Source organism: Phyllostomus discolor, chromosome 4, assembly GCF_004126475.2.
Source record: "Phyllostomus discolor isolate MPI-MPIP mPhyDis1 chromosome 4, mPhyDis1.pri.v3, whole genome shotgun sequence".
NCBI classification, from domain to species: Eukaryota; Metazoa; Chordata; class Mammalia; order Chiroptera; family Phyllostomidae; genus Phyllostomus; species Phyllostomus discolor.
In genome coordinates, this window is record NC_040906.2 from 62414628 (window position 1) to 62439213 (window position 24586).

The 24586-nt window shown below is 45.1% G+C and overlaps 1 protein-coding gene across 8 annotated transcripts in view; it reads right to left on the reverse strand.

Moving 5' to 3' along the window:
• The window catches only part of TANC1 (tetratricopeptide repeat, ankyrin repeat and coiled-coil containing 1), a 221118-nt gene that overhangs the window by 58311 nt on the left and 138221 nt on the right, over positions 1-24586 (reverse strand). For 6 of the 8 annotated variants that reach the window (XM_036023439.1, XM_028508691.2, XM_036023438.1 and 3 more), the window contains 3 exons: positions 18452-18582; positions 17232-17418; positions 4917-5180 (listed from right to left, as the gene is read on the reverse strand). In XM_036023439.1, coding sequence (XP_035879332.1) covers positions 4917-5180; positions 17232-17418; positions 18452-18582 — 582 coding nt within the window. Of the gene's footprint in view, positions 1-4916; positions 5181-10881; positions 11038-17231; positions 17419-18451; positions 18583-24586 lie in introns of those variants that run through there. The other 2 variants (XM_036023435.1, XM_036023440.1) reach the window with 2 other exon arrangements.

The window sequence follows — 24586 nt, forward strand, 5'->3', positions numbered from 1 at the left end:
GCTCCCGCACACACAACTCCACAGGGCTCCCAGCCCTCACAGTCAGCTTGTGGCTGTGTAAGTAGCCATGTGGACTTCACTGGATGTGAACACAGTCCTAAGCTTCAAATATTTATATGTGTGTATATGTATGTGTATATATATATAACATATTATATAATATTCCATATGTATATAATTTTTAAAATTCTAAAAATAAGTAATCACATTTACCTCTGATCAAATCAGTAAGATTTATAGCACATAGGTACCTTTCTAAAAAGGATTTAGGGCCTATTTAAACATAGACATAGTTGGATTATAAAAATAACTAATGCAAAATAATTTTACTAATCTCAGCAAATCTTAGAAGCAAATATACAGTGTGCTTTGGCCTTTTAAAAAAAACTCCTCTTAATTACAAACACATCCTTGGTCACAGTAAGAGAACTCTAAATAAAGTTAATTTAATGTGACTTGTGGGTTAAGTGGCCCATGGCCCAATGTAAAGTGCTCTTACTCTCAGGCACACAGTCATCTTCCAGAACAATAAAACTCAGATGTCGTCCGAGGGCAAACAAGGAGGAAGAGGGAGTTACATTCCAAGGCTAACTAAGACTTCTGAGCACTGGAGAAATCAATAGTGGGACCAAGCCTCAAAGGACAGAAGTCAAGTTGGGCCATCTGTCTGCCGAAGACCCCCTGGCTCTGACCCAGCATCCAGCCTTTGACTGGCCCTACCCGCCTGATCTGGACCTTCCTAATTTCCCTCCCACAGCTGCAGTCCTTTCCTCCGTGACCGTGAGCACCACCCCTCCCCTTCATTAGATGAGTGCCTGGGTGGCCCCATGGCCAGACTCTGTGACAGTGTGTCCCCTCTCTGCATTCTCCAAAGGGCAATCAACTGTGTGCCCTGCTCAACTTCCCAGTCTGTGCAGAAACACTCAGCATCTTAACTTTACAATAGCACACACTTATGCTCCTGTATCCTCTCAGTGCATACCCACATCCTCTTTACACACCATGTGCACATTCACATCAATACTTCATGCACTTGGAAAGAGTGCACTAATTCCTTATGCAGGACTTCCAAAGGGGCCTATGCTGTGGGAATCCAACAGCAGCCTCTGGCTTCTCTGCAAGTCCATGACCAGGCTGCGTCGGCCACTAGGACCACACCCATCACCCTGGCTTCCTGGAATAACACTCCTTGGAACATTATTTCAGGCTCCTGCCTGGGACCTGGGCCTCTGACTTGGGGCTCTGCAACTGCCCCTCTCCTCAGCATGCCTCACCATGAACATCCACCATGTCGCCCAGAAGCCAGTTCATGCGTGTCTGACCTGCTGCTTCTGTGCAGGAGAAGCACAAAGATGATTGCAGCCTCAAAAGGGTTTCCCATTTCCCATCTCCTTCTAACCTCTTAAAGCGTGACATTCAGTTTTTAATTTTGTGACAACCAAAAGGATTAAGAATCTGAGACTATAAAGGGCCGAGTTATTCCAAAGAAGAGATTGCCCAAAATGCCCTTGTTTGACACATGCCAGGGATGGAGTTTCAAATGCCTGTTTTCAGATTTCTGGTCCCCACAGTTTCAGCTCCAAAGTGTGCAACAAGTGGCCCCAGCAACTGCCCAATTAAATATGAGTAACCTGCGCTGTTGTGGATGACCGTTCGTCAGGGCTGCAGGCCATCAGCTGCCGGGTGCCTCTGCCTTCTAAGGTGTTGTCAAAGCAACCGAGAGAGGGAGACTGGAGGGTAGCAGCAGGGAAGCTCCAGCTGCCCAGCTCTGCACCCAGGCGTCTCCACCTTGTAGAGCTGGTGCGGGGACCCCACACTGCCTTCTCACACACGCCTACAGTAGGTTCTCAGACACCACCAGTACAAGAATCAGACCTGTTTCTGATATTTAATACTAAATGCTTCCAAAACCCTAAACAGTATGCAGAGCTAAGAAAAATCAGAGGTAGAGCAATAATTTCATGCTGCAATAAACTTACTGAGAACATCTCTACAATCAAATTAATTACACACTTATTGCATGCACATAGTGCCCAACATCTGGGTGAGAAGTACATTGGAATATGTTCAGGAAAGGCTTTTTGGGGGGAATGGAGGGGAGTGGGGTGGAGTGGGAGAAGAGGCACACGGAGACTCCTCTAAGCCAAGCAAAGAGAAACACCTGCCGAAACATCAGGGACTAACCTACAAAAAGTAGATGCCATTAAGTCCAGGCATTTACCAGTTAGAGTTTTAAGAAAACCAGCTAGTCATTATGCTTGTTGGTTTCCTGGAAAACAAAACAGTGTTCTGTGATCCACTTAGGAAGTATTTCGAGAGGAAAAATAAAGTAGTCAAAAATAGTAGAACCTAATTACCCAACTTATAAATGATATAAGACAGCATTTTAAAGGGCTCTGATTGTTTCTTAAAGGGAGGCACAGGTGTCCGTGCCGGACACTCGGGTGTGACGGACAATACCGACGTGGCAGCAGCGTTCCAAAGCGGTTGATTCCACTCTGCCCACTCCTTCACAAAGACCTCTGTACAGGCGATCCCCAAACCTAGCCGGCTTATTTTTATAATCCTGGACATAAAAATGTCACTGTACTGAATGGTTAGCAGTGAACAGACACACACAGTTCTCTGTAACAGGTCTGATGACAAATAGCAGCCGGCAACCTCAGGAACCTGCTTCCCTCTCCTTCGCTCCCAGCAGGACGGGGTCCCTGAGGCCAGCATCAGAATAAACAGAGGCCTTTACCTGCCAGCCCATACTCACCACACCACATCAGATCATTTGATGTTTCCTAGCAGATGGACCTCTACTCGTGTTTCCATGGATCTCACGCACAAATACTTCTGAGAGGTTACAGTACATGGTCCCTTACATAAACCGTACTCCTCACACCACGTGTTGCTACTGCCTTGTTTCTGGCAGCTTGCCTCCTAATCACCACACAAACAGTGCTGCATAAGGTATAGACAACCTGGATCTTTTATTCTTTTCAGTAATACTTGAAAAATCTTGCCCTTCCCTCCTAACTGAAGTTCAGCTTTAGAGGTTAAGTGGGTGGGCAATGAAAAATCTACTAGACTTCCAGCTTGCCGACAGATACTATGATATAAGGGACTTGCCTACTTCCTTTCAAAACATGCCTTCAGTTTATAAAGTGTGCAACACAGCAGAGATGAGCAAACCCATTAGGCCAGGCAGTCACTGCTCAAACCCAGAGGTAAAGCCCACCCAGTTGCACGGGAGGTCCTGCTCAAGTGCACACGCAGACACTAATGAACGAACACAGCGGAAACCAGAACGCCCTGCTCAGTAACCACTGCGGACGCCTGGAAACGCTCAGCTCACACCCGCTGTCACTTCACATGGCAGGAGACCACATGAAAGAACATCAAGCAGAAAATGTCACCCGAAATGGGGTGCTTTTAACACTGTTGAATTAATTTATGAATGTGTTTCCTAACTTTAAAATAGCTTCATGAAACTGAATACAAGTTTGCTATTGTGTTGAAGTTAAAACAGCTATCCAGTTCTGGGACAATACAGATGAAGCATCCATCATAGCTAGATAAATATGGTCTACAGCGCCTTGGGAGCCCATGCGGTGCCGCAGGTAGTGGGGTGGTGGTGGGAGGACACAAAGGCTTCCGGAGGGACCATTACTCGGCACACACAGAGCTCACCAGGACTTCTCCCCTGCAGACATGCCAAAACCCCTTCTCTGGAACAAGGCCATTTTATTTCCTTTGAAGCAAATTAGAGTTGTGTCTCAGAACTTTTCCATTAGGGCAATTTATTTATCAGCTGCTTCAGAGTTCCATTGTTAAAAAACAAAACAAAAAAACCTAACAACAGCCAGAGTGACCTGCCACATCCCAAAGCAGTATAAATCATAGGAAAATCCTTTGATGTAGGAAGAGAAAACCAGGGTGTGTGCATTAGTGGAAGAGAAATTTTAAGCATTTTACTGGTGACAAAGAATGACCGAAACAAGGCCTGGCTGGGTAGCTTAGCTGGTTAGAGCATCATCCTGATATGCCAAGGCTGTGGGTTCAATCCCCAGTCAGGGCACACATAAGAAGCAAACAATGAATCCATAATAAGTGGAACAACCAAAAGATGTTTCTCTTTCTCTCTAAAATCAGTAAGAAAATTTTTTTAAATGACCAAACAAGTTCCTCTTCTATGTATATTCCTCTTCTAAGTTCAACCCAGGGGAACTGAGTTTAGAAACTGAGGACTCAAAAACAGGCATGACAGCCCAGATGCAGAGCTCCTTGTCCTACCCGCCCCCAAACCACTCTCCTTGCTGGACAGCCACCCACTGGCCAGTCATCTGGCAACAGGCATCGCTTCTGTGTCCTCTTCTAGGTCCAGCTGCCCCACCGTGCCTGATTTCAGTTCCTCGACTGCGAGCTCTCACTGCCAGTGCTTATGTGTCAGCTGTGAGACCCCTTCTCACAGAATTGTCCGGAAGCTGGACCTCCTATCTTTGTGACGGTCCTCAGTGATAAAAAACCAAGTTTGGAAGTTGGATTAGATACTCTTTGAGCTGATATTAACAAACTTACTCAAAAGCGTGATTCCCATTTACCAAGATATAATACAAGTCATGAATTTGCTCAGGCTTCCATAACAAAAACAAGGACAGAACTTTCCGTACTTTCTTCCATCACAGACAAAGGGCTATAGAGCCAGAATATCATATTTAAAGAATCCAGAGTAGAAGGGTCACTTAAAGACCATTCAGTGCAGCCTTATCATGTTTACACACAAGTAAACTGAGGTCTAGGAAAGGTAAGTGCCTGACCCATGATCACAGCGCTGGCTTGTGTCTGGATCACATTCCCAAGTGTAAGGAGTGAACGTGGAGCACCTCGGACCCAGTAAGACAACCTTTCAAGGAGAAGTGTGGCCTTACCTGCAACTGAGTTGGGCCGTGGCATTATTAACGAGCTGGAGCTCTGAGAATAAGGGACAGGACCATCTCCAGCTGAGGCTTCCACTTTGGGCAGCGCACTCTCCGCCGACCCAGGAGGCTCCTCTTCTGCCACGGGGGAGCAGTTATCTGCCCTGCGATCATGGAGCACTCCCTTCTGCACCCCTAACCTTAGGCTTCCATCCTTATTCCATTCCAAACTGGAGCCACTCCGGTCATCATTTTCCGATGAACTTGTAATTGTGGCTGAAATGAGAGACCAAAATACTTTGAAGGAAGCCAGGCTTAGCTGGGGCTGTTGAGAGCTAGCACACGCGCACACAGACACACACGCACACTGCCCCTCCCACGATCAAGGGAAAATTTTCTGGTCCACACAGATTTTTATCGAAGCAAGTTTCATATGATATATTTTGGTAAATTAGAAGAATGTTGTTTATCAGGGAAATAAACTGCTAAATTACTCTACAGGGGAGGAAAAGAACTCTAATAAGAAGATAATGAAAAAGCTGTCTAAAAGTATCTGAGAGTTAACAGTGTGTCTGCGGAATTTGGAGACGACGTTGCCTCTTTTTAACACAGACGAATTGCTCACAAAGGAATTTATATCTCATTAAATTCTTCTGAACTTTTAAATAATTTTTTTTAATTAACAACACTTGTGTATGGGAGGAGGGAACAAGGAAGCCCCAAGGTTAATGCAGAAAAAATGCAGAAGAAAAGCGTGTAAAAATGAAAATACGATTATAGAGTCAAGGAGAGAATCCAGTCTTTAGAATTAAGCTCTAGAACATCTGCTCACGACAACCCAGAGAGGCCCACCTGACTCTGCTCCTTCAGCGTCACGGAAGGGGAAGCCTCCGTGTCAACTGCGCAAGGAAAACACAGGCACGGGCAGGGCCGCATGACTGCAGAATTAAAATTTAACCTCTGAGAAAGAAAACCCACACAGAAGACCCTCTAGAGAGAGGAGGAGGAATATGATGAAGAAAAGCAGCAACACAGTGTGGGGCAAAGTAGGTTTATAGCTGTTCATGGAGTAAATAATGCAATAATTATGTACTAAGTATTACAAGAATAAACTGTGATTCAAGCACTCACAACTGTGCACCTGCATTTGCCCCACTCTGTGTTCACTCTATGCAGTGTCTATACACGGCCACTTCCAGTACTGAGCCACGTGGTGCTTGTAAGCACCGTTCACCAAGGACGCTGGCTTGTGTCCTTGAGAACAAGGACCATGATCTCTGATCCCTTTGTGTCCCATGTTGGATGCCAGCAGCCTTGGCCCTTCGCTGCTGGACGTAAATGGGGGTGCACGGGGTCAGAGTGCATTCAGAACCCAGCTGCCTGGATTAAGCTGTTTCATCAACATACCAGGAGGACACAGACTTTTATCAGCAGGCTGGTGAATTAACTCCAAACAGAGTCTGTTACCTAGGATCAAAAGGTCCAAAGGGGTTTTGTTTATTTTTACAGTGCTCTTTAAGGTTTAGGTAAAGACAAAACAATTTCCTCACCATGACTCCAGGGCATTCTGCCCCAATTCTAAAACTGCCTTTGCTCCTGCTGCCCCAGTCTGGACTTACTATCCCATGCTTACCTTTCTGCTTAAACACCCGCCTAGCCGAAACCTCCCTCTTTAGAGTATCTACCACCAGGATCTTTTTCTGAACAGCTCAGTGTCTGGCACATACTAAGTGCTCACTAAATGTTTGCTTATTCAATGAATGAGCAAACGAACAAACTTCTATTTCAGCTGTGGTCACAGACACATTTAATCTCATTGCTCTTGATTCAGGATTGTTGGTGTTATGTCTTTCTAGCCAAAGTGAAAATTTATTTGTGATAAGGCCCACATAGCTTTTGGGCATCTGTCATCATTCCCAGCATTTCAAAGTACTCCATCAGGAGTATTAATACTCATCTCCCCACGTGTTTGGAATCACAGCCTTCACTGTGTATTTTTGTAATGGATCATTCATAAATGGAGTATAAATATAGCAAGTATGACTCTTTTGATCCAAAAAATGCCACTGCTGGAGGCAAGAGCAGCAGCTACCATTTACTGAAGGTTATTACACATCAGGGGCTGTGCTTAGTGCTTCATAGGCACACTCTAGCTTATTAGTGAGATTGTCGCTTATTAATGGTAATTATTCATTATAACCCTGTTAATAAGTTGTGTCTATTTCACAAACCTTCACTTATAAGTCCAGTGTTTGGGACTCAGAGTGTTTTTCCCACAGACACGTTATAATGAGTTAGGTTCCCAGGCCACCCCAATATCTACAGACTGGAGTGGAAGTGATTTGTTTGGTTTGATAGTTGTGTCTGTTTTATATTGGGGAACATATCCTTAGGGTAAAAAATAAAGTCTAAGTGACGTTTTTCCTTTTATTTCCCTAAGTGTCACGCACTTCAGAATCAGACCTCAAGCAGGGGGACACAGACAAGGGGCTTCCCTGCCCCCTGGTACAAGTGACAGCACCAGAAGTGGATTTGCAGGTTCCGGGAAGCAGCTGGGGAGAGCAGGGGCAGCCTGGTCAGGGATCCTGGACTGAAGAACAGGCTGAGGTCCAGTTCTCCCTGTATAGCCATGGTGCCCAGGCCCTGACGAGTGACACACTCAGGGGCTGGCGGTGAGGACACACTCAGGGCCCGGCGGTGAGGACACACTCAGGGCCCGGCAGTGAGCACAAGGAAAGGGGGTGGGAGAGAGGCCCAGGAGCAGAAACAGCAGCTGAGATGGGAAGCCCCAGGTGGGGTCGCCACTTCAAAAGGAGCATATCATGAGTCGACGATGTGTTTCTAAGTAGGAGACTCTCCCACTGCCCACATGAAGTTCACCTGGGAGACAGGGTTCCCCATCCGCACTCACCAGGGTCTGGATGAGACGAGAAGCCAGAAGTTCTGACGCCATAGACCCACCCACAAAGATGCTCTGCTACGATCACCCCACTTCACAAGATTCCCACCTAGGATCCAACACCAGACCCACTCACGTGGCTCAAAGCCCAGGCAGTGCACCTTCACCTCGGCTCGGGCACGAGCAAGCCCTGAAGCAGACCCAGTGGGCTGGATAAAGGCCCAACCTGTCCAGTTTCCCTGCGTGACCTCAGCAACACACCAATAGGACAGCCCCACCATCTCCAGGAAAGAGAAAGCAGTTTCTTACAGCAAATGACAAGCTACTGAAAAATATGTGTTTTTTCCAGGCTAGCAGAAATCCAAACTCCTAATTACGTTAACTCAGTCACCTTCAACTTAAAACACACACACCCCATTTTCACAATGATGATTTTTTTTAGAACTATAAAAAATAAGTACCATTTGAACTTTTCTGGAGGCTGGATAATCTGTCAAGTTCCCTAACAACTCAAACATTCTAACATTTTATTTCTTCAACCAGTACAGATGCCAGCTCTTGTCAGTTAGGACTTGCTACTGTCCCTCACACCGGGTCTCAGATGGTCTCCCAGAGGTTCCGTGAATGAGCATGGCGTCAGGCCTCCCGTGCTAGCGAGCCATGCGGTGACGTGCTGCTCACAATGCAGGATTAACTCGGGCTTGGTACTGCTCACTGATTCGACTGTGCTGCTTCTGACTCTCTGCACAGCCTGAAATTCTTTTTAACCACAAACAGTGTGTTATCTTCCTCTCTGTAGTAAGCACAGGGCTGTAGTTATTTCCAAAAACATTTCAAACTGTATTAGGACGCATATATGACCCCCACAACCGTGAGAAGGGGTGGAGCGCCATCAACCCCACCTTATGGATGTGGAAACAGACTCCACACACACGGAGAAACTGATCACAGTCTCTCTCTCTCTCTCTCGCTTTCTCTCTCTCTTTCACACACACACACACACACTTACTGGTATGCCCAATACCAGTTCTTTTGACTATACATGTAGTGTGTTTTGAAACTCCCTTTGCCATGCACAGTGCTCAATGTGTAGAAGTTGCTCTGTAATTATTTGTGGCTAAGGAATATTTTGTAGCTTATGAAGTCTGCCTTGTTAAAAACAGCAGCCCCTGGGCTGGCTGACAGGAGCCAGCCAGAGGCTCGGAGTAGCCAGGAGGGAGGGGGAGCTGGGAGGTGGGGGAAGCAGACAGATCTACTCAGTCATCAAATGTTTTACTACATAAGCCTCTGCAATGAAACTATATTCTTTCTCCTTCCCAATTTTCCTTCACCCCCTCTCTGCCTTTTGAAAGTTCTTTCTACATTGAATGTAGGCTTAATCCAGAATCAGGGAAAATAATCCATTTCAGTCCACGGCCCGACAAGTACTTTGCTGGGATATAAATCAAGTTACAGGTTTTAAGGAACATGAAAAAGAAAATTAAACCGACTATACCATTAGTCCAGAATTGTTCAGGAACTAAGGGTTGTGGATATCAAATGCAAACCCCACTGATAGCAGAATTCCCTCTCAGCTGTGGAAAACACACGCGGTAAAAAATGCAAGGGGCTTGGGTTCAAACCTTGGCATCTCCTCTTCTGAGGACCCAGGGTGCGGGCAGGTCCTGAGGGTATGTCTCTCTGGGCCCAGGGCAGGTACGTGTTTTCGTCTTTATCTTACAGACATCATCTTACGTATTGGATTCTCTCTCTCTCTCTCTCTGTATATAGGCCACAGGAAACTTAAGAATAAAACATTCTTCCCACGTGTGAGCACAATGAATAAAATCTTACAGGCCTGACTTCTGACTTCATTTTCTCCCTCACTTCTATTTCCCTTCCCCAACTCACACCTACACTGAAAAAGAAAAATCTTGTTTTACTAAATGTCTATTTGTTAGCATTTTAAATCCACTGGAAGGAGATTGAGTATAAATAAAGAGTATCCTTAGGAAATAACAAGTGGCTAAATGAATATTATAATACTGTTTACTATGTATGGGCTCTGCCCCAAACCCTTATCTTACATCAACTCACTTCGGACTCCTGTGTGAGCCCGGTGGGCGGGAAAGCCCCGGCCGCCCCGGCCCTGCTGTGCTCCCAATGGCCTCCACACTGCTCTGACCACGCCACAGTGTTGGCAGGAAATTTTGGCACCCCAAATACATGGATTTCTAAATTACATATATGTACTACTCTGATTATAATGCACACCACACACAATGAAAGAAAAAAATGGAAGTTGAAATGTTCTTCAAGTACTCCATAACTGTCCTGCATTCTCTACTTTCAAAGTCAGGGCTCGATGAAGGAAACCCTCTGTTCTTCCCAGGATTGTGGAGAAAATCAGATACAAGGGCCCAAGTGGAGGGCCTCATATGTCATCAGGACTCAAGAATGTTTTCCTCCCCACTCAACTGAAGAAAAAGTAGCACTAAAAAAAAAAAGTAAATGTCTATATTCAACTTACTAGTCAACAGGGAGATTTTAAAAGTAAAAACACTGGACCAGTGAATTAAAGAGCAGACAAGAAAGAAAGATAGTGGTTGCTAATAAAAGTGAAAGTGAGAAGGGGGAAGCAGTGAATAAAAAGGAAAAACAGAGCTACTGCAGACACTACCAAGGCAGACTTGAGCGAATAAAGATCACTAACAACTTTTGAAAGGGAGAGCAGAGAAAGAACAAACAGGTGGGGAAAGATCAAAGAGACAAGTCAAGGAAGCAACCTGTGAGCACCCCGGTGCTCCTGACCAGACCTAAGTTTTGCTCCTTTCCACATCGCATTTAGGATCTCCCCCGGGGGGGCAGAGGGGAAATAGCATAAATGAAATCAGCCTGCACGAAACCTTCTGACCAGAAATGCTGTCCTGTGCTTTGTCCTCGGCCCCACCCACAGGCTGAGAAACGACGCAGGGAACCGATTCTGAGGCTCACCTGGAGGAACTGCTCTCTCCCTCCCTCTGCAGAGCAAGGGAAGGGCTCCAGTGTCGGCTAAGTCGCCCTTCCCTGGAAGGCCACAGGGAAAGTGGCCCGAGTTACCTTTGGCTCCAGGGAACTTTCTGGCTTCTTCTGTAACTAGTCACGGGCAACAGCTTGGCTCCTCTGGCCAGCCTGTGCAATGCACTGCAGAGCCCACTCCCTTCTGGCCTTGCCCTGTGTTTGGCTTGTGATAGACAGATCTCTGCACCAAATCTCCAGCTCAGTTCTCACTGTGTTGCGCAAGGCGTGCTCTGCTATGACATGCAGCAAGGCCAGGGACCTGAGCCATGCATTCAGAGCAGCATTCTTCAGGCTTTTGATTGTGGAAACACCTGAAGGATCAGCTGGAGCAGGGCGGTGGGGAGGGGAGGACAAACCTGCCTCACTTAGCCACTCGGCCCTAATTCAACTTGGCATGGCAGGTACTGGTCTCCAGAGAAAAGCCTCTGGATTTAAACATAAATTTTCTAGTGACAGCACACGACACCACGTTTAAAGCTTCACATAACCTGTACACTGAAGACATAGACAGTGGAGCTTCTTACATTGTCTAAACGCACCCCAAAGTTCTGGAATCCTCCATAAAAGAGCACAAGGCACTATGAGTGGTTGGTATTATTATGCACCTACAACATACATCTTCCTTCAGAGATGTCAACCATGGACATGTTTTAACCCTTTCCAGGAACTGACAGCTTGCTCAGACCCAACAGAGGACAACAGACCACCCTTTGGTCCCGCAGGCAGACAGGTTTTGAAATAGATACTGCTCCGTATCTTCATTGTCTCTTATTCCAGTACTGGGCAAACTTGCTCTTGGTGCACAGTAGGTGCCAATAAAGGCTTGCTACACTGACAGGACAACCAATCAGAATGAACCACAGCAGGCGCTTTGCTAACTTGAACCATAACCAAGGATTTCTTTCCCACATTAAATGTATTACAGAATCATATATGTAAAGGCAATTTTCCTCCTTCACCTAAGAGATTTTAAAAAACAAAGTGTCTATAATTAAGGATGATTTTTTAAATTGCAGGCAATGTAGTAAAATGAATATTAACACTGATCTGAAACAGTAAATAGTTATTACCAAATCAGTTCCAAAGCATTTTAATTTAGCAGCAAGCAGGGCAATACCAGTGGCAACAAAGCAGCATTAGCATAAAATCAAAAGGGCTAGATTTACCAGTTAAAAATGAAAATACAGTACAATTAATTTCTCTTTGCATGCTGCTCTCTGCATGTGTTCATCTCTCCCGGGACACAAAGTCCAGGAAATAAAAGATCTAAAGCTTCCTCTGGAATCATTTTCATTTTAACAAGCTTAGGAGGGTGCATAAGAGACACAGGAAGATACAAGTCAGCCTATGATAACTTTTTTTTAAATATCCTAAGCAAAAAGACAAATAGTATCCAACACTAGTAAGTACCAGAGGATAATAACGCCAGTGGCCACTATTTCATTTTAAGTTCCTTTTGCTGGAGAAACATTTCTGCGAAGGTACTCCCCCCACCTAAACTTATACCTGCTTCCCAGCTTCCAAGTGAGAAGGATAAAAGCAAATAAACTCAAGCCCCCTCCCCCTAAAGAAAGGGAACAGGCAGCAGGAAGAGCCCAAGTCCTTGCTTTACCCTTTCCAAATTCTGAACACATAATCATCCTGAAAGCTACCTGGCCGGGTGGAATGCAGTGGCTCAGGTGTTGGGGAGTCTGGCAGGTGGACAGCACACGGCTGGGTGCGGGAGGCACACCTAGTGGGGGAGATGGGGCCACTGTCACTGGCAACCCCTTCCCTGCCCTCCTTGGACCCGTGCTGACACCCCCTCTCAAAAGGACACACATCCAGCACACCACAAAAGCCATCTGGGGATTGTAAGTGTCAGCAGGTACAAAATGATCGTAGAGGAAGGAAATGGAAGGGATGGCTGACTTTTAATGACCTCTCTTCAAAGCCGGAATTTTCCTAATTGCTATCTGCAAGTCCTTGTCCTGGCCACATGCATTAATGGGTAGGGAAGATTTATTATTTTTTAAAATCTTGAGAGGAAAGCTGGATATTGTTTGTTTCTCCTCATCAAATATACATTTTCCTTCTTCCTTAAGAGAGAAAAGCCCGTTTCCTTAAATACCCACACATAAAATACTGATCACAATATGGACATAAACAATATGTTTAAATCGACAAATTCTTCAAAACCCACAGTTTTCAGTGATGCCATTTAAAAAAAAATCAGATTGGTTTTCTCACAGGTTCTAATGAAAACACATTTGTTCGAAACTGGGATTAATACAGTTTACAATTTCCATTTATAACAGGTGGGAGCAAGTTATATAAAAAGAGTATCCCTAAGAAAAAATGTTTTCCTAGACATGGAGGGAATACCTTTAAAAGATACTTCTTTATATATTTTTTTTCCTTTTCAAACCAAGTAATTGAAAAATTAGTTTATAATGACTGGGTACAGCTGGGTTTCACATTTAAAGGGTTTTCATGTGGCAGGTTAGAAAAATCAGACACTAACTTCTAGGTCAGGCTAATGATTTCAATACGTAAAGAGCAAGGAATTTTACTTTTTCTTTTTTTTTTAAAAAAGAAGATAGCCATAGGGAATTCAGCTAATCCCATCCAGCTCAGACAGTATTCCTACGTGACAGAGACATCATACTTCTGCAGACATTCCTTTGGGCAGGACCTGGACCTCCTGAAACAGGACGGAACGGGGCGCCCCCTGCGTAACACAGTCAAGTGTGAACAGGGGTGGGCGGGTTCCACAGAGGCAGACCGGAAGGGGTCTGATAAAGTCTTCCAATGGTTATTAGCCTGCCTTTTCTCCCACTAAGCAGTTCCTAAAAAGAAATTTCTCTTCCCCTGCAGTATGTCAAAGCCAGTGGCAACAGGGCACGGGCAGGGAACCCTGTGTCCAGCCCGAGAAGGCCACCTGGGCATGTGGGAACAAGCTTCCTTCCAGCACTGTGGGGCAAAAACACTTAGACCAAATATAATCAGCATCATGGAAATTAGCTAAGTAGAAGGGGAGGCCCAGGAAGACTTACAGATGAGTTAGCACTGTTTGAAATTTACCCTAAATGTCCTACAAGAATTATCTTAATACTGTACGTGGAACTCCAGTCAGAGCCCTTATTGCATGGGAGCCTCCAGTCCCCCAAAGCTTGTGAGGGCGTGGCAGCTGTGGGCACTTTGCACCAGCCCACCCCAAAACCTTTGCCACTCCACCCTGGGCTCTGTGGGTTGACAAATCTTAAACAACTTAAACTGGAAAATTCACCGGAAAGCCTCTCCCTCCTCTCTCCAGGCCCCCAGTAAGTTGGAACACGGAACTGAATCAGCCTATTTTATAAGCAGCTGCCAGGCATTCCAAAACAGAAAGCCAAGGTATCTCACTGTCATCTCTGACCACGAGGATCGCTGTGTTCTGGAATATTTTATTCTGTTAAACATTTAAGGCTGCCATTCCCAGACTACACCTTGTAAAAACAAACGTGGTTCTTCAGGGAGAAAAAGCACCGAGGAAGCACTCTGAGTCACAGATCCCCGGTCTCAGAGAGGCGACGAGACCGCACACCCTGTGTGGGCTCGGGGCACAGCTCTCTCCCCCCTCCCCGCCCTGCCACTCCTGCCTCTTCACGGACAGTGGCTACAGTCCGTCTGGAGAGGAAATACTTGCTTTTTTCCCTTCCCCTCCCTGCCACACCTCCGATGTGTCCCTTGGCAAAAGACTGAAATTCTGCAGGTCACGAAGGAAGAGAGAACAGAGGAATGTTGTCACCAGCACAGTGTTTTCCTTTTGGCCACCTACCGTCCTTGCTCCCCACAGGAGATGAGCTAAAGCAACGTGAAGCATACCCTCCAGGCTGCGGGTCTTCCTAAAGCGGGGACTTGCCACCTCGCATTCCTCCCACCTTCATCTGCTGAGTTAAGGGAATATGTTGCCTTGAGCCAAAAAATGAAGGACAGCTTCGATGACACAAAATGTGTCATTTAACTTTAAGGACAAAACAGTTTAAAATACAGATGGCATTAAAAGATGTGATAATGCCAACTTGGATTGGGAATCCCGCATAGCTTTCTTTAAAAACCAACTAAATGGTCCTTCCTTCAATGGAACTTGGTAGTAGCAACAATTCTCCTTAATTTCTCATTCCCAACACCACACTAGGAGCCCAGCAGACAGCTGGGATAATTCAGATGAGTCCCCTCCTCATATGAGATGAAAATAAACGGTGAAACAAGAAAAAACTAAATTGAAAGAACACGCTGAAGTGTTATGGAGAGCATATAATGAGGGGAATGACCAGTCTGGGACTGAGTGGAACTGTACTAAAAATCAAGCACTAATTAAGAGCCTTCACATTCCTGCAGCTCAGTCTTTCATGGACAACACAGAAAGCCAAACTGGCCACGTTCCCTTCCTTTCTTTAGAACACTTTACATCGCAACACTGTACCTCAACGAGAGAGAGAAAAAGAGAGACAATGAATGAATGCCATTTTTTCTGTTATTGAAAAAGTTTCTAATTGTCAAAACAAAACACTGGCTTGGTTGTAGTAAGAGGCATGTAATGCCAATGCCAGAACATACAATGAAAAGGAAAAGGCTGTCCCCCAAAAAATGTTGCACTGGCCAACTTTGTGAACGAAATAAACTCTACAGAGGAGACAGAATTTCAGCAGAGCTAAGAATAATGTAAAGAAATCATCTGGCTATCACAGAATTAATACCAGCGATGTAGCAATGGTGAACAGATCGGAGAGAGACAGGGCATGAGAACAGAAGGAACCCTGGGAAAAGTGAGCTGGACTGGACTAGACAGCAGGTGGGGCAGCCACGTGAGACAAGAATGGGGAATCAGCAAAATAAGCTCACTTGAAGTGGACAGAGAAGAATTTAAATTTGCTACAAAAACCTCAACCCACCATTTATATGAAATGCCCAGCATCAGCTAATCTACAGAGACAGAAAACAGACGGAGTAACGCTGGAGGTGAAGGGGGAAATGAGGTGTGACTGCTAATGGGCACAGGATTTCTTTTTGGGCAAACACATTCTGAAAGCAGATTGAGGCAACGGTAGTATAACTCTGAATACACCAAAACACCACTCAATAGCTTAAATGGACGAATACTATGGTATGTGAGTTGTATCTCCGTAAAGCAATTAACAAAACAAATACCCACTAAAGAGCCTAATCCAAGTACAAACCAAGGGAAGAGGCTGCCTTGTCATGCTGAGGGCCCCACACAAAGCCACAGTGAGGGCGACACTGGGATGCCCACAATCCAGTCCCAGGAAGCTCACAGATCTTCTGCAGCAATCTCCAAACTACAACTGGGTGAACCTGCACCTTGGCTTATCAGATGGCACTTGAAAGAGATTGCAGGTCACTCAAGAAAACAAGGAGTTCAAATGTCATTCCATTTGGTTACATGTTAATATGGAAATAAATGGGGTTCAGTCCATAACAGAATGTAAATATCTATCAAAGGCATGTGCATAACTCAGCAGAAGGGAAGGAGTGGAACCGTTCAGTAGAGCACTGACGTTAAACAGCAGCATGACCTTAGAGCATGACCTTCACAATCCGTCTAGGGGTCCCACATGCCTGCGTCCTGAAAGGGGCCAAACTGGACACCAGAGACACACAGATGCCCAGGCCTGCCTGCAGGAACTTAGATGCAGTCCGTCTGGGACTGGATGCAACAAGGGCTCTTAAATTCCCCGGATGATTCTGACGTTCACCTGGGACTAGGAACTACTAACAAATCAGAATGCTTAACTTTATGGAGAGGAAAGCGATGTGCAAAGAACTCAAATGTTGCTCAAGTCACTGAGCTGAGCAGCCTGAGTCAGGACTAGAATCCTGACCCTCACTTCTGGACTATCAACCACACGAACTATGGAGGTGTGGGGGGCTGGGGGAGCATTCTTAGAAAATCCGGGACTCAAAACCGGTCAGATCCCAGTATTAAGAAACTAAAGAACACACACCTGGAAATATGTGGGGATGTAAATAACCTTGAGATTGGGCTGGGAAGGCTTTGCAATAGGCATGGATGTCGCTGCCCTGCTGTGTCCCAGTGAGAGCCAACTCCCAACATATGCAGTTCATTAGTGAGAAGGGCAGATTTTCATAGCTTCACAGGCCAGGTATGACTGGGAAAACTTTTTACCACCTGAGTCCAGCGTTATAAAAGAAACACCAAGGAATGTAAACACTGATGCTTTATTTTCTCGGCTGTGCTTGGAGCCTGAGCGGTCTGTGAAGAACAGGGCGGGCCCCAGCAGACCGGCCTTCCCAGAGCATGCCAACCCTCTGAAGAAGAGCCTGGGGAACCAGGGCTCTGGCAGGTGCGCACTGACCCTCGAGTTACCAAGCAGTGTGTGTCTTACCTATGATTCCACTGTCCTTGCTTTCCAGGGTGGAACTAGGGCTGCTAACGGTCTCACAGGGACTTTTGTTGGCTGCAGTCTTGCTGACACAGCTATTCAAGGTTGAGCAGGGGCTATCGGTGCTGGGAGACGCGGTGCTGCTTGTTAGTGTGGAGCAAGGACTGATGCCTTGGCTCAGAGCTGTGCACTGTAAGACGAACGAAGGAGAAGTTAGCAAGGCTCACACGGGTCACATCTACACCTTCTTTTGTTTTTGACGCTGAAACAATAAAACTAAAAACAGGAAGGTGGAAAACAGTTTTTAAAATCTTGGGAGCTTAATATCTATAAGGGTCTTCCAAATTCTAAAAGAGAAACATCCTTGATCTGTTCCCCTCCCTTGTGATTTTTCTACTTTACGGCAAGGGCAGCCTTAGAAATAAAGTAGTGGGAATGCACATTTGTGGAACAGAAATAGCAAGCAGGCAGACTTCCTCTCATTTCAAGTCTGCCGAAGACAAATGGGTTCTTTGACCTCTGTACGGAAAATCTGGGAACTCTGTTTTCGTAATGTTTCACAAGGCCTGCAAGCTGATTCAATTCCACAAGATTTATGGCTCTGGGAGCAGGGGAAGGAGGCTGGTGGTCGCTGCGATCTCAGTTGAGGCATGACACCCACGCAGAGACCCTGGCCCGGGGCCGAAGTGCCCTCAGTCCCTCACTGCTACTCAGGTGGACACATCCCCTCTCCCCTCTCCCCTCTCGGAAGTGGCAGGCTGCTGCACCCCAGGGTGGGGAGTGCACTCTGGTGGATGAACCACTGGGTCTCATCTCATTTTGTCTCAGGCTCATCTCCTATAAATCTTTTCCTCACCTCACTGACCCTCCAAAATCTCAAGTGCTAAAAAAAGCAGCCAGATGAGAAGAATGGTGCCATAAAGATAAAAGTAGTCTCATTACTAAGGAATTCTCTCAGCCACTTTCATTCAGCCAGCCACTCTTCTCCGGGTGGTGACTGGAAGGTTAATGTGGACATTTTCTTAAGTTCTGCACCCTCCTGCATCTCCCTACCTCCCCCCACTGCAAAAACCCACAGGCGGTTGCCATAAATTTCAATACACAGCAGCTCAAACTCATCTGGCCGAGCAACGACTTCCCCACTCGAGGAAGGGGAGAAGATGGCCATCCCTCCATTCATCCTCTGAGCAGGTGAGACATGCAGTGGCTTCCTCGGGCATTACCATGGTTTCATTTTTTTCTTCAATGGTTATGTGTGTGGCACTTGGGATCCCTTCTCCCAGTAAAAATCCCAGCCTTGTCAACAGTTCTTGAGCTGCTGGCGAACAGCTCGGTTCATTATCGGCCTTTGCTTCTGGAACAAAGAAAGAAAACAATGAAGATGCCCCTCTGGGGAGTTTCAGTATCACATCTGGAGGAGCAGGCACCACGGCTGCTTGTCTGGGGCTTTTGCATATTTTTATAAAATGCAGCAAGTTTGTCAATGTTGCCTGTCCTCTAGCCATACATTCTAATTAAGAGGTTGTGACAAGTAAGCAAAACAGGAAAAGAGAAACTCCAAGTGTAGGAGGGGAACTATTTGACCTGAATCAGAGGAGCTCAGTGTCATGACGTGAAAGTGATTCTTAGTTCCCTGTTGTGTGAAAACAGGTACAGCAGACACCAAAGTAGAAAAAGGTATACCTGCATCTTCCTCTGGAAGAGTACAGTGTGGCCGACGCCCACAGACGGTGGGAATCAAGTAAAACCTGAGAAGCATGCTAGCAGAGGCAGGCAGGCTACTCAGATGTCGGGGTAAAACTGAAATGCAAGTTCTCATTAAAACAAGGCAGGGCATGACTACTTCAGTGGACACTGGCTCCGCATACCCCAGAGCAGTGAAACACATCCAGGATCCCAACTCAAGGGTCAATCATCAGAAGTCCAAGTTGAAGCAAAGATTTTAAATCCCAGTGAAATGGGTCCTGAGAGGGTCCAGTAACACACTCTGCTGTCCACTCCACACAAACAGAGAAGTCAGGCTGTGTTCTCAACATGCTCCACAGTAATGCTGGAAGCACCTTTCACTTGAAGGTCACAGGGCATACTCAGAAGACTTTCCCTTCTTTCTGATCTCCCCTAAGGCTGGTCATCTTGCTTTTTGCACTGAAGAAATTTTTGTTGTTGCATTTAATTTAAATGTTGAGCTGTAGGTAAACTTTGTATCCAAAAGCCTACAGGTACACACTTAATTATGGTTGACAAAATGATATTCACATTATTCTAACACCTCTCTTATTTTAAAATTAGTGTCCATCAGGGAATGAAACAATGTATAAAGCCAACTGTGCTTATAGAAGTTAGAACTTAAGAACAATATGAAATCTGTAATATTGTCTCTCATCTTAATGTTTTGTTCATTTTTGTTAAATTATCCAGATACCTAGAGCCATACAGTCATGAACCCACTTTCCCTACATGTGGAAATCTGCAGATAATAGACAGCAGGTCTTAGAAAAATACAATAAGGAAAGAAGAACAAAATAGCAATAATAGCACCACAGTTCAATACTGACTGACTTTTATGAGGAATTGCACACCTTTAAAATAAGCAGAGCTGAGAGGACCTTCTGTATTACCCTCACTCACACTTCAGCTTTGCTAAATCATGCTCCCCGGGACTGCCACTGGAAGGGAGACTAGGCAGCTGTACCTTCAAGGAAGGAGAAGCACCCCACCCCTGCTTATTCTCAAAGGCTTCCCAATGTTTGAGGTAGGAAGGAGAGCTGTTTACCAACTTGGATGTCTTTCAGTTGTTCTAGAACACTAGGGGTAAAATAACCAAAGCTTGATCTGCCTGGGTTGAGAGTGCCCTGGATTGTTTGAGTTAAATTTGCAACAAGAAGGGGCAGTGGCCCCAGGCCAACAGGGACAGCCAGCCACGTGTGAGAGCCACTCTACAGGAGGCCCCTTCCCACCAGAGATCTCAGTCACATTTTGATTCTGGGTGAGATGCTTGTGAGGTACACTGGGCCAAGAAGGCAGGAACCAAACCAAATCAGCACAACCCAGGCACACCCAAGGGCCAAACCACTTCAGAACAGGCTTGGTCTCACCCTCTCTTGCCCCAAGGCTTGGGCAGGGCAAGCTGCTTTATCTTAGGCGGCAGCTGGACCAGAGGGAAAGAACAAGATGCAGGTGAGAAAGGGAAGAAGCAGGTGAAGGGGCAGAACTCTCAGTTTCTCTACTCCACGCCTGCCTTTCCTTTCGAAACAATCTCTACGCGCTACCCAGTTGTGACTGTGCCCCAGAATGTCTAGCTTCTAGTTCAACCTGAAACACTAGGGAAAGAGCCAGAAACTACTCCCAGTTGGCAGCTGCTGTGGCAGCAGGGAGAGCAGCTGCCCATGACCACCACAAAACTGGCCCTGAAGACAGACAGCCTAGGGCTCGCTTGGGGCTGCACCCCGGACCCTGTGTCCTGCGTAGGTCCTGCAGGAGCAGCGCTGCCCCGGCAGGTGGCTGCTGCCTCCACCTGCACCTGCACACAGGCGGCCCTGACTGTCAAGCAGGTATGTCTCCCCAAAGACAGCCAGTCACCAACCCTCCCTTCAGACGAGTTGTGGGGGGCAGTGGCAACTCCAGGCTTAATGTCTGAGTTGACAAAAGACACCCAAATTCATGATTAACTTGTTCTCTAAACGGTTCAGCTGGACTTTGCTTCTGCCTAAATTCCAAAACCCTACACCAAGGTTTGAAATGAGTGAACAGACATCTCAGTCTCGGCATTCATTAAGCCACTACAATTTTTTTCTTCCGAAAGCTTCCCAACTCTCTTTTCATATCACTCTCCCTTCTACAATGCCATCCCAGTGACCGCCCCCCCTCAGAAGTCCCCTTCAGTCCGAATTCCTTAATCCACATGAAGCCTTCTGCATCTTTCCTTCCCTACCGCACAGCCTTCTCTCACTGAACTTTTCCTTCTGGCAGACGGACACCAGGTGAAGGGTGACAGTGGCAATTTGGAAGAGATGAGATGGGAACTCACACGGATACACGTGACTGTGAAATGGAAATGCATTTCTACTCCCATAGTTGATCACCAAATACTGAGGTCTGAACAGTCAGAATGGAATTTCTTTAAGCTGATTCTTGCTTCAAAATGACCCCCACAAGCCAAAACCCACTGGGACATATAAAGGGAGAGTTTATTCTCATTTGTGTAGTTAATGTTAAAACACTCATCAATAATAGGCATACCTTACCCAATCCCGGTGGGATAAGGGATGAGAGGAAGACCTCACCTCTTAGCCACACTTTACATCTCACAGATTTAAACACCGGAAGAATTTAGGATGGCTCTATTTGGAGCTGAGAGAGTAACTGGCCTCACACCCTAGGAATCCATTAGGCAAGTGGCAGTGATATTCCTCCCAATGATGTTTTTAAAAAAAACCTCATATATCACATTAGCATTGTGGAACACCACGTGGAGAAAAGAAAAGGGAATTTCTTGGATCACTTCCTGTCTCTTTGTAACTACTCACACCTGTCAGACCATGTTTGGGGCGCAAACATGCAGGTGTAGTCCATGAACTCAGCAGCCGCCCAGGTACTGCCAACATCACTTCAGCCCCCTTTATAATCATCCCCTCACCTTTCCCTACAGGCTCAGGATCCCTCATAGCATTAACCTCCCTCATTTCCTCATCGGGGAAGTAGCCAAAATCTACTTACACATTGTAAGGCTCAAAAAAAGTGAGAAACACCTTATAAACCAAACATCTTTGAGATAAAGATGAGACATCAAAGTTGGTCATTAGTCTTACCAATTTTAACCCCAGTTACTTCATTTTCTGGTGTCACAGATTCCTATCTATATTCAATGTGCTTATACTTCTCTTAACTAAAAAACAACTATAACTTTTCTGCCTTCAATAACTATTTCTGAAGTCACTACCCCTTCAGAATAACAATTTCTCTTTTTTCTCATTATCAAACTGTTCTGACGTGGCCCACTTTGCTGCTTTCATTTCCCATCTCATCATTCCCTGTTCTTAAAGCCAGACTGTTAGAACCACGGAGACCCCTGGGGATTAGCAAAGATCGTCCCACCAAAAGAAGCCTTTTCTCCACCCATCCTCCTCAGGGTCTACAGGGCATTTACGAGCAACAGGACCTTTAGTATCAGTTTCCAAGACAGTATTTCTGAATCAAGTCTGATAAATGAAACACAGTCTCCATAGATGTCAAATCCCTTCCCTTGTCTCCACCTGTCCACGACCTGCCTCTTGCCCGACACCCCTTGTCTTCCTTGCCTTCCATTTACCAGCATTTGCCTGCTTCTTTCCAGCTGCTCCTTCTCCTCGGCCATCACCATTCCCTCCTCCTTGGATCTCCCAAAAGAGTACTGATAGAGGAGCACCCGCCCATGAACCTGCGCTGGCTCTGTCAATAAGTGGCTCTAGTCTGGAATACAAAAACATAGCTAACATACAGGTTATTTTTAAGCTTTTCGTTCATTCACCCCACATTGAATTATCGCCAAATCTTACCATTTTTTCTTTCAGAATGTCCTGAATTAGGCTTTTCTCTTCAGTCACAGTGCCACTTCTGCCTAAAGTCCTCACCTCCTCAAATCTACACAACTATAAGACTCTGGATCAGTTTCCTCATCTATTTTTATTCTCTCCCTCCCCTCTTTCGTTTCTCTAAGGCAGTGGTTCTCAAACTTTTTGCTCTCAGGGTTCATTCCTAAAAATTGAGGACTCCAAAAAGTTTTACCTTATTTGGATTATATCTGCCGATGTTTATTATGTTAGAAATTAAAAATAAGATTTTAAAAATCTATATTAATGAATTTTAAGTTAATAAAATGTACTACACGTTAAAAAAACATTTTAAATAAAAATAGCTTTGTTTTCTATTTTAAAAGTTAAGGGCATTGTTTTACATTTGTGCAAATCTCTTTTTAAATGTCTGACTTAACAGGAGACAGCTGGATTTTAATGTTTGCTTCTACATTCAACCTACTGATATGTTCTTTTAGTTGAATTATGTGAAAAATTATAGCCTCAGACAGGTATGTAGCTGGGAAAGGGAAAAACCTTTTTAGTTAATTATAGATAGTCTTTGATACCTCATCAAAACTTGACAAGTAGCTATTTCTTAAAGGTTAATTCCAATGTTGACTCTTGAGTCTATATGAATGAACTTCTTGTATTTATTCTGTTACAGCAAAATCCAATAGCCTTCTTATGCTTCAAATGGATTTTTACCCATGCAAAATTTTGTAACATCATGCTTTGGGCCATTTTAAAAATCTTGCAAATGTTGGTACATTTTATTACATAACATCAAAAAATCATATCCATTAAAATCACCACAGAGTTCAATTAAAAAGTCCTAGGAAGCCATCAAGCTTAATGTGACAGATGCAAATTCCCCAAAATCTAATTTTCACTTTAAAGGTCAAATTTTACCACTGGCAACTAATCCTGTCAAGTTTTTTTTTTTTTAAATTGAAGCAACATGTTCATTTTGTGCCTTTTCAAGAAAATGTGTGTCAAATGCCCAATTCCGAATAACTGTGATTTGTTGGTCATTCTTTCACGTAAAACTGATATTCCATATTAAAAAATGACTGTTCAGCTTGCCATGCAAAGTCGCACAGTCACACAAGTGCTTTCCCTGAAGACAACCGTCATCTTCCGGCATGCCGCAGAGGTGCTTTTCTGCAGATTTCCCATTTCATCGGCACAGAATATTACAAAGATGAATACTCGAGGATCAGGATTCAGTAACATTCATTATTTTTAGTCTTTCATCAAGGACAGTTTCAGTGAATGACTTTGGATGCGAGTGGCAGTGGGAAAACACCATGGGTGGCCCTACAATAATAGCGGGTGTCCTAAGGCAGGTACTAAGGCATCAGAAGTTTAGCCAATGACTGCCTTTTTACACCATCAGTGCAATCTCAGTGCAGGAGGAATCAGAACACCTTCTTAGTGCTATTATGAGAAGACTTTTGACCTCAAGGACTCCTTCCTGCAAGTGTCTTGGGGCCACCCAGAAGTCCCAGCTTACATATATTTTGAGAACCTCTGCCTTGAAGTGTCCAATTATATTAAACTCTCCCTTTTCTTAAAAACAAGTAAGTTGCAGTCCCACACACACCTCACTCTAGTAACAGACCTCTCATCTTCCCTTACTTTCTCAACTCCTTGGGATTAAAAAGGGATTGTTACCCACTAATTCCATTTCTTTATCACCTACCTACAACTCAAATTTATTCACCTCCACAACTCTCCTCAAAGACCCTTATTAGACACGGTAATTTTTTAAAGCAGCCCACCTTCTCTTTTGTTATTCCTGTAGAT